The sequence below is a fragment of the Staurois parvus genome, unplaced genomic scaffold (genome assembly GCF_062004578.1).
Source record: "Staurois parvus isolate SC_StPar_1 unplaced genomic scaffold, SC_StPar_1.0 ptg000172l, whole genome shotgun sequence".
NCBI classification, from domain to species: Eukaryota; Metazoa; Chordata; class Amphibia; order Anura; family Ranidae; genus Staurois; species Staurois parvus.
In genome coordinates this window covers 6835911-6851427 of record NW_028317968.1, presented here as the reverse complement: position 1 = coordinate 6851427, position 15517 = coordinate 6835911, and the positions used below count along the sequence as shown (strand labels likewise).

General features: G+C 40.4%; 1 protein-coding gene across 8 annotated transcripts in view; it reads right to left on the bottom strand.

Annotated features, from left to right (window-relative positions):
* BCAS3 (BCAS3 microtubule associated cell migration factor) overlaps positions 1-15517 on the bottom strand; it is a 1369778-nt gene that overhangs the window by 1125642 nt on the left and 228619 nt on the right. For all 8 annotated transcript variants that reach the window (XM_089676635.1, XM_089676630.1, XM_089676633.1 and 5 more), the window contains exon 11: positions 8209-8292. In XM_089676635.1, coding sequence (XP_089532761.1) covers positions 8209-8292 — 84 coding nt within the window. The remainder of the gene's footprint in view (positions 1-8208; positions 8293-15517) is intronic.

The window sequence follows — 15517 nt, the reverse complement described above, 5'->3', positions numbered from 1 at the left end:
CCTGTGTAAATCTTAGAAATTAGAAATAGAAAACCTTTGAGAGGTACAGCTACTGTATATTTATTTGATCTGTCTATTTAGCGGTTTGCCTGGTGTTCAGTGTAAATGTACTTATTAACGAAATTGAGTTAGAATGATCGTTTGCCAGTGGTATCATCCCTACATATAGTATCAAACTGCCATGAAAAGTTTAACGGAAGTATATTATTTTGTTATCGCTTTCTCTTAGTGCAAACCAGGGTAGACTACAGAGAATGAACTTTTTAGACACTGAAACATATACTATACAGAAACTCTGTATAATTACAGTACATGCTCTGATAAAAATCTGGAACAAACATACATAAAATGTGAAAGGCATATCAAAGATTTCATTTAGATACATTCTACAACAGTAATTCAAATGTGCCATCTCTGACCAAGATCACGGACTATTGAAGTGCAACACCTAAGGGGCATTTTTTCTTTGTAGCCTAAACCTAAAGAGTGACTTCATTTTTCATTCTTCAGTTATATTCATCCTAGACTAATAGTCGGTGTATTTTTTATTTGCCAGTATCTCAGCCTTCGAAAGAGTTTCTTACATAAACATATTAAGATCAAGTGCTGTGTGATGTTGTTTACCAGCATATTGAAATTCTATAAGAAAAACACTCACTTCTAATGCTAATTTATAACAGACATGAAGGGGATAACTACTGCTGTTAAGACAGGTCACTAGTCTGAAAGTGAGGCCAAACATGACAACATCAGCAAACACTGCGGATACACTACCACAAGATTTGGAAGTGTAAATGCAGTTCTCAGCATAATCATTTAACAGCAGATTATGTTTTCCAGTTTATACTCCCTTAGTTTCATGAAGCTATAATGGCCCCCTCATTATTTTCTCTACGTAAACACTGCCCCTTTACTGTAACATCCATATCTACATTATTTCACATACACCAAAGATGGATATCATCAAATCAACATGTGTAGTCAGCATAAAGCTTGCTAACCAAAATTAAGACATACTCTTTCTTGTGGTGAAGAAATAAAATTTGTCAAATGTCTAAAGCATCGTCTCTTGGGAGCCAAATAACCTTTCTAAATGCTCTTTCTTACTCCTTTCATGTATTTCCAAGTAGATTTCCCCCAGTCCGTATCTTATGGGATACTAAGGTCAGACACGAGATTCGTATAATGCAAACCAGCCTTTCTCCGCAGAATTTTAAGATGTTTGAGAAAGTTAAGAATGGCTTGTTATTCTGTATTAATTTATCAGGAGTATCAATTGCTTACTCAGTGACTTTGATTAAGGTTTAACAGCTGCGATACTGTAATGTAAGCTTGTAGTTCCCTAAATGCATACAGATGAAGTATGCATTATTATCACAAAAATTTTTATTATGTGTTTGGTGAAATTTCCATCACCTTTTAATGTAGCTGTGAGCAATTTATCATTATACAACTTTAGGAGCAATTGTTTGTGTGAGCAAGGTCAATTTTTATTCTTCCGTAATTTGCACCTTTTATTTAGTGTGTAATCTGCTGGCACATTATAAACAAAAGATAACAATATATTTGCTAATGGGCCTTATAGCATAACATCAGTGCCTCGAATTTTGAGATTATCTTCATTTTCTATCTGCAACTATCTACATGGCAGAAGACAGACACAGGGAGCACCTGAAGTGTCATGTTGACATTGCAGTTTGTGATGTTCTATAAAATGCAATGGAATTGAGCTTCGATATATGAGAGAGGATTCCCAAAGAAATATTGGTAATCTAAACATTGGAGATACCACAGCACACAGGGCCTGCTTTGGAGCTTCCTTTGTCTGGCAGACAACTGGTAGTGAACCCTCTGATAAGAGACAAGTCACTACTGTGTTGACTCATTCCAATTCAGTAAACAACTGGCTTCTTTCAGCACAGTTATACATTAAAACAGGTTTGTCACAAATCAGGATGTGGACCCAGCTCTTCTGTGTGTCTGCTTTCCCTGAGAGTGAAGTCCTAGGGTTTTGCTTGGGACAGAGATTAACTAAAAAAAAATAAATACTAAAAATGTAATAAAATGGGGCAGACTGGATGGACTATTTGGTCTTTTTTCAGCTGTCACTTTTCTATGTTTGTATGTTCCGTCAGGGATACCCTCATGAAAGTGTGAAAGTAGCTGCAGGCTTCCCCCAGGTCACGCAATAGGTACTCACAGACACAGAAGTTGAGGTCAAGGCAGTGGATGATGAAGAGTCTGAGGGGGACACCGAATTGAGTGGAACAAACTTAACTTTGAACATCTTGAGGTGAAGTTTTTTTTGTATCAAGGCTAGTAGTCTGGTAGGGCTTTGATGCAGTGGGGATCAGCAGTTTATTTTGTAAGTGGAGGTGAAAAAATGAAGTGCTTTTGTACCTGGGAGTAAATTGTGTTTAAAGAGGTCTTCATGGTGGCTAGAGCACGCACAGCACTGGTCAGTGGTAGAGAAGCTGATATGTGAGGATGTTTACTATGGACTACAAAGTATGGTGATTCCCTGGAGCTAGAATAGTATATTTACTATGGGCAAACTTGGTTCAAGGCAGGAGTGAGACCCATTAGCCATTTATGACATAGGAGGATGGTGGGTCTGGTTCATTCTCTCTGCTTGGTCTTTCGTTTGAGGGTGGCAGGTGGATGAAAATTGTAGAAAGGGTCCATAGAAAATTGGAAGTGAACTGACCGCCCCTGTCCAAGATGATGCTGTGCATTTGCTGGATAAATCTCTGGATCAGAGCAGGACTTTTTGCCATTTGGATAGACGGAAAAGGAGTGTGCATTGGTTTAAGAATTGTTGGGACTGAGCTTGTATGTAATGACAAATTAAAGCATCAGTAAACCAAAATATTTTATTTTCCCTTATTACCTTATTTTATATTTTTATAACATAATAATTTCCTGTAACTCTGTGTTTACAGCGTTTTCTAACAAAACACATTATTCATTGTAATCATTTAAATGCTTGCTGTAGTTTATGTAAATCAACTGTAAGGTTGTGTTTATTTTGAATGACTGATTCTGTCACCCTGTAGCCTGCATCTGTCAGAACACCTTAATGTTAATCTACATAAACTCCACCCAAAGCATTGAAATGATTATAATGAATATTGGGGGGAGTTAGGCCGGCCATAGATGGATTCTAATTTGGTAAATTCAGCAGGAACTGGATGTATTTTAATCTGTCTAAGGGCAGGCTGGTTGTACTGAAGTCAATGCATTGATCGGCTTCAGTACAATCAGACTGTTTTTTTTTTTTGCCTGATCAAAGCCAGCAGTCCACAAGTAGTTTTCGAAACTACTCTCAGCCATCTGGTGTCAAACAAAATAAAGGCAAACAAGATAGGAAACTAGTCTCTTAGTTCTCCATCAAGATTTTCCCACCCAACAGGCTTTACGGCTGTGGGACTAGATACCCATTTGGTCCACCTCCCTAGTGACTCAAGTCATTTGCATTACCATAGTAGGGTAATGACATAACCACTTTACCCAGTCCCTATGACTGACTGATAACTGAATGGGACCAGGGATAGAGCCCTGAGCGGGAAGCTGTTAAATTTACCAGCACAGACATGAACCACTATGGGGTATGTATAGCGGCGATAGCTTAAACTACCTAATTTGGTAATGTAACTGAAGCTGGCACAATAAACTGCCTAAATTAGGCGCAGATAATTCTAAAGGAAACTACTGTCAGAAAATAGTTTTAGAAGTCTTGAGTTGTTAGCTCAAGCCAGCTTGATAGCTAACAACTCATGATCCCCGAGCCATAATTCTTTTCTGTTGATGTAATTTTTATTTTAGAAAAGAAAGACAGTCTTCAGACGTACAGCACAAATATTCACAATGGAAGTGGCAACTTCCAGAAAGAAGGGTTTGGTAGTATCCAGTTAGGAAGATGTATTTCAAAGCATCAAAAGCTAACATGGCTTCGGTATGCCAATTATTCAGTGCCTTTATGGGTCAGGGCATTGATAGGTGGGACCAGAGAGCAGGGTTGCCAACCCTCCCATTATTTTTTTTTAACTGACAAAACCGGGAACATTTACTGACATGTTATATACGGACTACAGATTTTTTTTACTGGCAACCTAAAATATGATAAAAACATCTAATAAGAAACTAAACCATGGAATATTTAAACAAAAAATACTGTGTAAACATTATATGTAAACAATACAAGTAATCTGCAGTGTGCCTAAAGGTGGCCAGAGTAGGAGATAGCCAGACAGGTCAAAAATGTTATTGCATGCTGGCACAGAGTCATGTTTCCTTGAAAAAGGCATTAAAGGCAGTGAAGAGCAGCTTGAACTATGTGAAACTTTATACCAGGGAGCATAAGTCCACTTACATCCACCTGTCCATAGGTATCGGATCGACTGTGTTAAAGGGGCCTTAAACAGGCTCTTTGTATCATTTATGCTAAAGTAGAGTGTGTATCTCTCCCTAGAGAAATCCTATAAAACTTTTTCATCTTGATTAATTCTCAAATCAGGCCAGTATCAGTCTGTGTATGGCTACCCTATATTATATGTACCGTATTTTCCGGCGTATAAGACGACTTTTCAACACAAGAAAAACTTCTGAAAAGTCGGGGGTCGTCTTATACGCGAGCGAGGTATACGGCAAGCCGGTGTTAGGGCGGCACTTTTTCGAGGGGCGGCGCGGCGCCGCCCCCCCCTCCTTCTTCAGTGGACACTAAGTACAGGGGTGGGCAGAGGGGCTGCTGTACCTTACCTGGCTCCGGTCCCGGTCCCAAGACGATCCGGTCCAGGAAGCGCAGCTGCTCCTTCTTTCAGTTCGGCCGCACGATGGTCGCGCGGCCGCTCGGCTCCGCCTCCTCACCGGTGATTGGGCGCACAGGCGACCAATCACTAGCCAGGAGGCGGAGCAGAGCGGCCCTGCGAAAATCTGAAAGAAGGAGCAGCCGCTGCTCTCCCCCACTGACACTAACGATGGGGCACTATTCCTCCTCCACTGACACTAACGATGGGGCACTATTCCTCCTCCACTGACACTAACGATGGGGCATTATTCCTCCTCCACTGACACTAACGATGGGGCACTATTCCTCCTCCACACTGACACCAACGATGGGGCACTATTCCTCCTCCCCACTGACACCAATGATGGGGCACTATTCTCCCCACTGATACCAATGCTGGGGCACTATTCCTTCAACTGATACCAATGATGGGGCACTATTCCTCCCACTGACACCAATGATGGGGTGCAATTCCTGCCACTGATACCAATGATGGGGCGCTATTCCTCCCACTGACACCAATGATGGGACACCATTCCTCCCACTGACACCAATGATGGGGTGCTATTCCTCCCACTGATACCAATGATGGAGCACTATTCCTCCCACTGACACTAATGGGGCACTATTCCTCCCACTGACACCAATGATGGGGCACGATTCTTCCCACTGACACCAATGATGGGACACTATTTCTCCCACTGACTAATGATGGGGCACTATTCCTCCCACTGACACTAATGATGGGACACTATTCCTCACACACTGACACTAATGATGGGGTACCATCATTGGTGTCAGTGGGAGGAATAGTGCCCCAACATTGGTGTCAGTGGATGAAATAGTGCCCCATCATTGGTGTCAGTGGGAGGAGTAGTGCCTCATCATTGGTATCAGTGGGAGGAATAGCACCCCATCATTGGAATACCATACTGAAATACCATACCATATTGAAATCAAATCTGATGTTTTTTCATTTTTATTTGGTGTGCGTTGGAAGAGGGGTAGTCTTATACGGCGAGTATAGCTCAAACCCTATATTTTAACAGGAAAAGTAGGGGGTCGTCTTATACGCCCAGTCGTCTTATACGCCGGAAAATACGGTATATGTAAAGTAATCTATTTCCAAGCAGAAAAAATTTAAACATAGAAAGGTATCAAAATATTTGACTGAAAGGAGTTGATTTACTAAAGGTAAATAGACTGTGTACTTTGCAATTGCACTCATTTTCCCCAGAGACCCTCCCATTATTTTTTTTTACTGACAAAACCAGGAACATTTACTGACATCTTATATACGGACTACACAAAAAATCATTTAGCCAAGATGCTGCATTATAAAAGAATGTGGTGATGCTCTGCTGAGCTCCATCATCCAATCATCTGCAAGTAAAAATGCAGTTTTTTTCCTTGCAGCTGATAGGGCACTCTTTATAAAGAGAAGCTTCACCTCATTCACTAAGCTCTAGGGAAAATTAGTGAATTAGCTCTTGCAAAGTGCATAGTCAATTTGACTTTAGTAAATCAACCTCAAACTGTGCTGCCAATTCTACAATATGGCAGTGAACAATCCACAGAGGAATGCAAATTTGCCACCATATTGAAAAGGCTACATGCAGATTCAAAGGCTCAGTCAAAAGATTTTCCTCTGTCATAATGCAGTGGAGAGATTCTAAAACAACTACAGAAATGTGATGCAGCTTGCTCATATCAGCAGCAGACCTCATATTTCTGCAACAGAAGGTGGCTCATACTTTTTAAGACCTATCTTAGCAGTGATGGCAGGCTCCTTAGTCAAGAGACAGCAGCATTTGCTCATTTGTTGAGACCTACAGTACTGTATGTCAGACATACTCCGCCTATTTCTACAGTAGGTATTATAACTATTATAGATTTCACTTCTTCAGAAGAATGAAATGAAATTACACATAGGGATCCTCTTTTTTGATTTCTTAAATCCAGTAACCCAGAGCAACCAATCAGAATGCATCTTGTATTGGTCTGACCTTAGCAGTTGTTATAAGTTACTTACTGATTGTATGTATGTAAGGAAATAAAAAAATCTAATTTAGCCAAGATGCTGCATTATAAAAGAAGTGTTTGATCTCTTTGAAATAACTACCCCTTCACTCTCCATCCACTGCAACAGACAGAAGCCTCTGAATACAAGATATAATGAAAATGTTATGGCAGATATTATGACTTGGTTATTCAATTTTCATTTAAGTTTCACACAAATGCAAAAGAGAAAGGTAGATTAAATCTGTGGCTGCGTATGAGATGTATGTATGTGAGAGTGATGACAATTTGGCAACTACTTCAGCCAACGCAAACAGTGGCAACGCTCATCCAATGGTTTGTCAGAATGAATGAAACACAGACTATGGAAAACTTCACCTCTCCCCACAGCAATAAATCAGAAATACACACATCTAGATTGGTCTTTTGGGAACAATGTTGGTACTCCACTGAGTGCATGTAATGCAGATGAGAAAGCTCTTTACCTCTAAGGCTTACTAAGGTCATGCTCTCCTTCCCTGGTCCCTTGCCTCAAACCCACCCCATACCTTTTTTTCCCCCTCTTCCATATTCTTCTTCCCTTACCTTGATTCCTTTCCTGGTGGTCCTCCCTTGTCTGCCTGCACCTCCTGTTATTAACCACTCCCAAGTACTTCATCTGTATGTCCCCTAGTTCCCGGCTAGATAATTAGATAAACCATTAACCTTCCCTACCTTTAGAGCTTCCCCTGCCCCATATCAATAAAAAAAGTTTTTTTTCCACAAAACTCTTTACCACATATGATGATGTTCCCCCTATGGACAGCAGTGATCATAGATATTTGTATAACATGTAAATGCTACTTCAGTTGCTATATTTTTAGATAACTCCATGCCAGTATACAATTCCAGTGTCATTTATTTCAGTTCTGGCTTTTACGATAAGAGCACTAACTGTATGCCTTGGTGAAATCCCCCAAAAAAGTGGCTTGTCACTGAACAGACATACAAGGCCATTCTGTGGCATTCATTGCAAACCTCAGCTTGCACAGTTGGGGTTATAGAAAAACACATTTTGAAACCAAATTTTATCATCTCCGCTCTCAGGCTTACTTAAAGAATGGATATTTAAAGCCCAACTCCAACAAAAATAATATCTGCCTTGTAGCCATGTTGCCAGTGCTCTCCCCTGCAGACTCTCTCTCTCTCTGTGATTCAGCACTGGTCCTCTTCTGGGTTCAGTCCTCTTCCTGTGATTGTATGGTATCATGGAAACCCCCCTTACCCAAGGAGTGCACCATCAAACCACTCTGGACTCACAGAAGAATGTTAAAAAGTTGAAGAAAAATTTGAAAAAAAACAGTTGGATTTTAAGGATCAGTCACCACAGTATAACTACACAACTGTCTATATTCCACACTTACTTTGGCAGCGCTAATGACAGTGGCAGTATAAGACTGAATATTGTCTCCACATGCTCCTCCACGAGACTGATGGCACCGAATCAGCTGCAAAGATACAATACAAATGTTAGATAACACTAACCTACAAGAAATCATAAAGCAAGCCATACACCTTTAGACTATTCTCACGTAGCCCACGCATGGGGTAATCAGTATCCCATCCATGCTAAACAGTGAAGGAATCTCTTCTGCTGGCTATTGTATTCAGCAGCCATCAGGACATGCGGCTGAGGAATACCCAAACAGTGACTGCATCTAAATGGATGTAGTCACTGTTTGACAGATAATTTTCAGCTTAATTTAAAAAATCAAGCAAAGTGGTGCTGACAGGACCACCCAGATCCAAAAATGTGGCCGACTCAGCAGAAACTGGCAGAAATGTAAGCGTGTATGACCATCTCAGGGAGTAAGGTGCCCAAAGACATTAGATCACAGTCTCTTGATATGTCCACAGGCTGCCCACAAACACATCAGAGGAAACTTAATCAGGAAATAATTACTGGACAGGTTAGAAAAACAAATGGTGCACTTCCTATTCTGCAGAAAACTAAGCACAAAATATGAGTGGTCACATTGAAGCTTCTGTGTTTAGGTTACCTGAGGTCATTCAGATTATGCATTCATGACTGACCATCCTCTAGTGTCTATGGCCAGCATTAATTCAAATGAGGTGACAAAATATGGGATGACAATAAGACCAGTCATAGAAAGGCAGGTGTCTCATCGAAAGTTACAGGTGTTAACAAATCTGTCTGTCTATGAAGACCTTGTACCTTGGTGACCTATTACGATCATTCTAAATTGGCTGATTAATGGATATGAAATTTTGTAACATGCTGGAACATCAATTTATAAGATAACTAGTAAAATTAAGCCTATTCATTAAACAGGGTGGTCCTAATGGAAAATCCTCTGTTTAATTTTCTGACAATATAATATTGCTGTGTTTACTAGTGTGATAGCATATATACATATATATACAGTCAGGTCCATAAATATTAAGACATCTACACAATTCTAACATTTTTGGCTCTATACACCACCACAATGGATTTGAAATGAAACGAACAAGATGTGCTTTAACTGCAGACTGTCAGCTTTAATTTGAGGGTATTTGTTATTCCCTCATTATCCCAATTACAATGAGCAGATAAAAGGTCCAGAGTTCATTTCAAGTTTGCTATTTGCATTTGGAATCTGTTGCTGTCAACTCTCAAGATGAAATCCAAAGAGCTGTCACTATCAGTGAAGCAAGCCATCATTAGACTGAAAAAAACAAAACAAACCCATCAGAGAGATAGCAAAAACATTAGGCGTGGCCAAAACAACTGTTTGGAACATTGTTAAAAAAAAGGACCGTACCGGTGAGCTCAGCAACACCAAAAGACCCAGAAGACCACGGAAAACAACTGTGGTGGATGACCGAAGAATTCTTTCCCTGGTGAAGAAAACACCCTTCACAACAGTTGGCCAGATCAAGAACACTCTCCAGGAGGTAGGTGTATGTGTGTCAAAGTCACCAATCAAGAGAAGACTTCAGCAGAGTGAATACAGAGGGTTCACCACAAGATGTAAACCATTGGTGAGCCTCAAAAACAGGAAGGCCAGATTAGAGTTTGCCAAACGACATCTAAAAAAGCCTTCACAGTTCTGGAACAACATCCTATGGACAGAGGAGACCAAGATCAACTTGTACCAGAGTGATGGGAAGAGAAGAGTATGGAGAAGGAAAGGAACTGCTCATGATCCAAAGCATACCACCTCATCAGTGAAGCATGGTGGTGGTAGTGTCATGGCGTGGGCATGTATGGCTGCCAATGGAACTGCTTCTCTTGTATTTATTGATGATGTGACTGCTGACAAAAGCAGCAGGATGAATTCTGAAGTGTTTAGGGCAATATTATCTGCTCATATTCAGCCAAATGCTTCAGAACTCATTGGACGCCGCTTCACAGTGCAGATGGACAATGACCCAAAGCATACTGCAAAAGCAACCAAAGAGTTTTTTAAGGGAAAGAAGTGGAATGTTATGCAATGGCCAAGTCAATCACCTGACCTGAATCCGATTGAGCATGCATTTCACTTGCTGAAGACAAAACTGAAGGGAAAATGCCCCAAGAACAAGCAGGAACTGAAGACAGTTGCAGTAGAGGCCTGGCAGAGCATCACCAGGGATGAAACCCAACGTCTGGTGATGTCTATGCATTCCAGACTTCAGGCTGTAATTGACTGCAAAGGATTTGCAACCAAGTATTAAAAAGTGAAAGTTTGATTTATGATTATTATTCTGTCCCATTACTTTTGGTCCCTTAACAAGTGGGAGGCACATATGCAAACTGTTGTAATTCCTACACCGTTCACCTGATTTGGATGTAAATACCCTCAAATTAAAGCTGACAGTATGCAATTAAAGCACATCTTGTTTGTTTCATTTCAAATCCATTGTGGTGGTATATAGAGCCAAAATGTTAGAAATTGTGTTGATGTCCCAATATTTATGGACCTGACTGTATTATACAACACAGCATTCATAGTGTATTGATGGAGAGCATTTATTGCACTACATGGAATATATCATGTCCAGCACAGTGTAAAGAGTGCAACAGTCCACAGTATGGTATTTACAGCACAGGGTACCAGTGGTATACTAGGGTGGGAGGGTACATATGCACTCTACATGGGTGTAGGGTGCACACTAGGAGCACCAGACCCTATTGTACCATGACATGCCTTACACCTCCTACTCTAGTGAGTGCATCTTATCCATTAAATATGTTTGCTTTTTAAAGCATCTACACTCAGAGTGGCGCCGCTGTCTCTCTTCTCTAAGGGTTCTTCTTCCTACTGAACAATAACGTTAAGGGAATGTAAGGAACAATATTACCACTGACCATATCACTTTGTTCCCACTAACCAGGCTCAAGGGATTGATGTCATTACCCAAATATTGTAATGACTGTCAGTTTGTTGCCCGCATACTGTTACAGCTGACATTTTATTACCTGCATATAGCCATTACTGCCAGTTTGTTGCTTATATAATGTCACAATTTCCCATTTGTTGCCTGTCTATTGTAACTATTGAACATTTGCCATAACCATTCAGTGTCCTTATAATATCACAGTTACACATTTAGCTAGCAAATGTAATGACTGTTCGTTGCCTATATATTGAAGCGAGCACCTGTTTGTTGCCTGTGTAATGTAACAATTAACATTTTTTCATGCACTGTACAGTAAATGACCTCTCATTGTTAGGTTTGGCAATTTTTATGTCTGTAGAATCAAGTGGCAAGTGTTTAGAGGACCATATTACCATACAGTAATCCTCTGCGTGTCATTGTCACACACTGCTATTATCATCATGTGTGCTGTTATTAAGACCTAACGTCATGCCTGACGAAGGGGTACTGCGCGGCTCTGAAATACTGTACTTTTGTCCTTTGTGTTGTGACCATTCTTCAAAAAAAACTTTTGACGACACTTGATGATCTGAGTTGTGCTGGATCATATACAGTATGTACCTGCTATTAAGACTTACAATTTTTCGTTTTTTAGGTTTTTATTTAACTGTCATGATTATACATACAACATTCAGATTATTTTTTATCAAAAAACATATCTGAAGTACAGAGGAGGGGGGTTCAATAATAAATTCATCTCAACACTAAAAAAGTTCTGCTACATGTCTTTGCTAAAAAAAAATCCCAATAAGTGTATATTAATTGGTTTACATGAATGTTATAGCGTTCACAAATGGCGATATACAGTTGTATTAAAAATAATAGCAGTCAGACATCACTAACCTGATCAATCACTGTTTTTGGTAGAATTGATATTTCTACATGGCAAATAATTTACTAGCAGGTGTAGTAGAGTAATAGAAATCCAACAGACCCAACAGTCATGACATGCATGCTGCTGATTCTGTGTAATTGAATCACTAATTGAAAGGGGCATGTTCAAAATAATAGCAGTGTGGAGTTCTATTAGTGAGGTCATTCATTCTTTGAAAAACAGGTGGCAATTATTGCCCTTATTTAAGGAAGGAAGGAAGCAAATGTTGTACATGCTGGTTACAGTGCATTTCTCTCTGACATTCTGAGGAAAATGGGTCGTTCCAGACATTGTTCAGAAGAACAGCGTACCTTGATTAAAAAGTTGATTGGAGAGGGGAAAACATATAAAGAAGTGCAGAAAATGATAGGCTGCTCAGCTAAAATGATCACAAATGCTTTAAAATGGCAACCAAAACCTGAAAGACGTGGAAGAAAGTGAAAAACTACCATTCGAATGGATAGAAGAGTAGCCAAAATGGCGCGGACTCAGCCAACAATCAGCTCCAGGAAGATCAAAGAAGGTCTAAAGTTACCTGTGAGTACTGTTACAATTAGAAGACGCCTATGTGAAGCCAAGCTATCTGCAAGAAGCCCCTGCAAAGTCCCACTGTTGAAAAAAAGACGTGCTGAAGAGGTTACAATTTGCCGAAGAGCACATTGACTGGCCTAAAGAGAAATGGTGCAACATTTTGTGGACTGATGAAAGTAAGATTGTTCTTTTTAAGTCTAGTGGCCGGAGACAGTTTGTCAGACGACCCCCAAACACTGAATTCAAGCCACAGTACACTGTGAAGACAGTGAAGCATGGTTGTGCAAACATCATGATATGGAGATGTTTCTCATACTACGGTGTTGGGTCTATTTATCACATACCAGGGATCATGGATCAGTTTGAATACATAAGAATACTTGAAGAGGTCATGCTGCCTTATGCTGAAGAGGAAATGTCCTTGAAATGCGTGTTCCAACAAGACAACGACCCCAAACACACCAGTAAACGTGCAACATCTTGGTTCCAGACCAACAAGATTGAAGTTATGGAGTGGCCAGCCCAATCCCCGGATCTTAATCCAATAGAAAACTTGTGGGGTGACATCAAAAATGCAGTTTCTGAGGCAAAACCAAGAAATAGAGAAGAACTGTGGAATGTAGTCCAATCATCCTGGGCTGGAATACCTGTTCACAGATGCAAGAAGTTGGTTGACTCCATGCAACACAGATGTACAGCAGTTCTCAGAAACAGTGCTTATACAACTAAATATTCATTAAGTGATTCAAAGGAAAGCAAAATCTTCAAACATTTTTCAGTTTATATAGTGAATGTTTGAGTTTGTAAAGAAGAATACAAACACTGCTAATTTTTTGAACAGTCTAATATTCACTTTTCTTCAATATTTTTAGAGGAACAACACAAATTTGATATATTTTTCTTCATGTTTTGATTTGGAATAGATAGTGTAGTGTTCCCAATGCATTTGTGTGTATGGAAATAAAAGCTATTAGAAGGGTTTTGAGCTTTATTCACTTTTTTCAACACACTGCTATTATTTTGAACACAACTGTATATATACTGGGCTGTTTTGTTTGTGTTTTGTTTTTTTACTAGTAATGGCGGCGACCAGCGACTTATAGCGGGACAGCAGGGCATTCTGACACTGGGGGAACTGACTTGGCATCACTGACATCCCTAGTGACACTAATACAGTGATCAGTGCTAATAGAAAGCACCGACACTGTACTAATGGCACTGGGTAGGAAGGGGTCAACATGTGGGCGATCAAAGGGTTAACTGTGTGCTGTTTTACTGTGTGCTGAGTGTGGTTCACTGTAAGCACACTGCTTTGCTGACAGGGGAGAGGACTGTATTGTTTATATACACTTCTCTAGCTCTGTCGGTAATGCTCCTCGATCATTGGGTGCCGGCAAGTAATCGCTGGCCAGGACCCGGTGACAGCCGGGGCTGTGAATAGCGGTGCAGGTAGGGTGCGTGCGCACCCCCTACCCAGTAATGCAAAATCACGTATATATACGTGATTTTGTGCACCCCTGCCTTCCTGTAGTAGTATATCTGCTGTAGGGCATCAGGAAAGCGGTTAATTTGAAGAATGCATCCTACAATACAGCTAGAATGGATACAGCTGGGTGATCACTTTGCAAGCACAGTTGCACTCTGCAAGTGGATTTGCTCCATAGCTTAGTAAATGCATTGAAGCTTCACATTGCAAAAAAAAAGAAACAATTACATACAAGGAAAATTAAAAAAAAAAACAGCATTTTTACTTGCACATGATTGGGTGATGGAAGTCAGCAGAGCTTCTCATTTACTAGGGTTGTTGGTTCGAATCCCAGCCACGGCACCTCCTGTCTGGAGTTTGCATGTTCTCCCTGTGCCTGCGTGGGTTTCCTCCGGGTACTCCGGTTTCCTCCCACACTCCAAAGACATGCTGGTAGGTGAATTGGCTCCTGGCTAAACTGGTCCTAGTATGTGTATGTATGAATGTACGTTAGGGACTTTAGATTGTACGCCCCTTGAGGGTTAGGGACTGATGTGAATGTACAATATATATGTAAATTGATGGCGCTTTATAAGTACCTGAAATAAATACATTTACTAAGCTCTGGAGCAAATTCCATTCAGGAATGCAACTGCACTTGCAAAGGGAACAGTATATTTACCTTTAGTAAATCAACCCCATGTTTGAAGCACACATCACACTAAACTCTCCTGCGTGAGGATTTACTTACAGTATCACTCTTATTTCCTGGGTTTTTCCTTCAATTTAACTGTTAAGTGTTAATGACTTTAGATTATTTGAATTACTTGATACCATATCTGTTTACCTGTAAGCTGTAAACATTGTGTTATTACAAGAGTCATGTATATTCTTACTAAAAATCTTGTTCTGTTTTTCTTCTATTTCTGTACAGTAATCTAGAATGAAGCTTTCTCTTTGTACTTGAGCTTCCTGTGATAAAGATCAGTCACTGCTGCTCTCTCTCCTTGTGCAGGATGACTTTCCTGCAGTTGTCTGCACACAGCCTATAGTGGGTGGATCTGCTGGGTTCCACTCATAGCTTTTCTCCTTCCGCAGGTTATGTACAGAACAGTGATGATGTCACTGCTACTTTTACCTAATATCTAAGGGCAGCACAGTGGCTAAATGGTTAGCACTTCCACCAGGCAGTACTAGGGTCGTTGGTTTGAATCCCAACCCGCCTGAAGTTTGCATGTTCTCCCCGTGCCTGTGTGGGTTTCCTCTGGATACTCTGGTTTCCCCCTACACTCCAAAAACATGCTGGTAGGTGAATTAGCTCCTGTCTAAATTGGCCCTAATATGTGTATGTATGAATTTGAGTTAGGGACCTCAGACTATACACCCCTTGAGGGTTAGGGACTGATATGAATGTACTATATATGTGTAAAGCGCCACG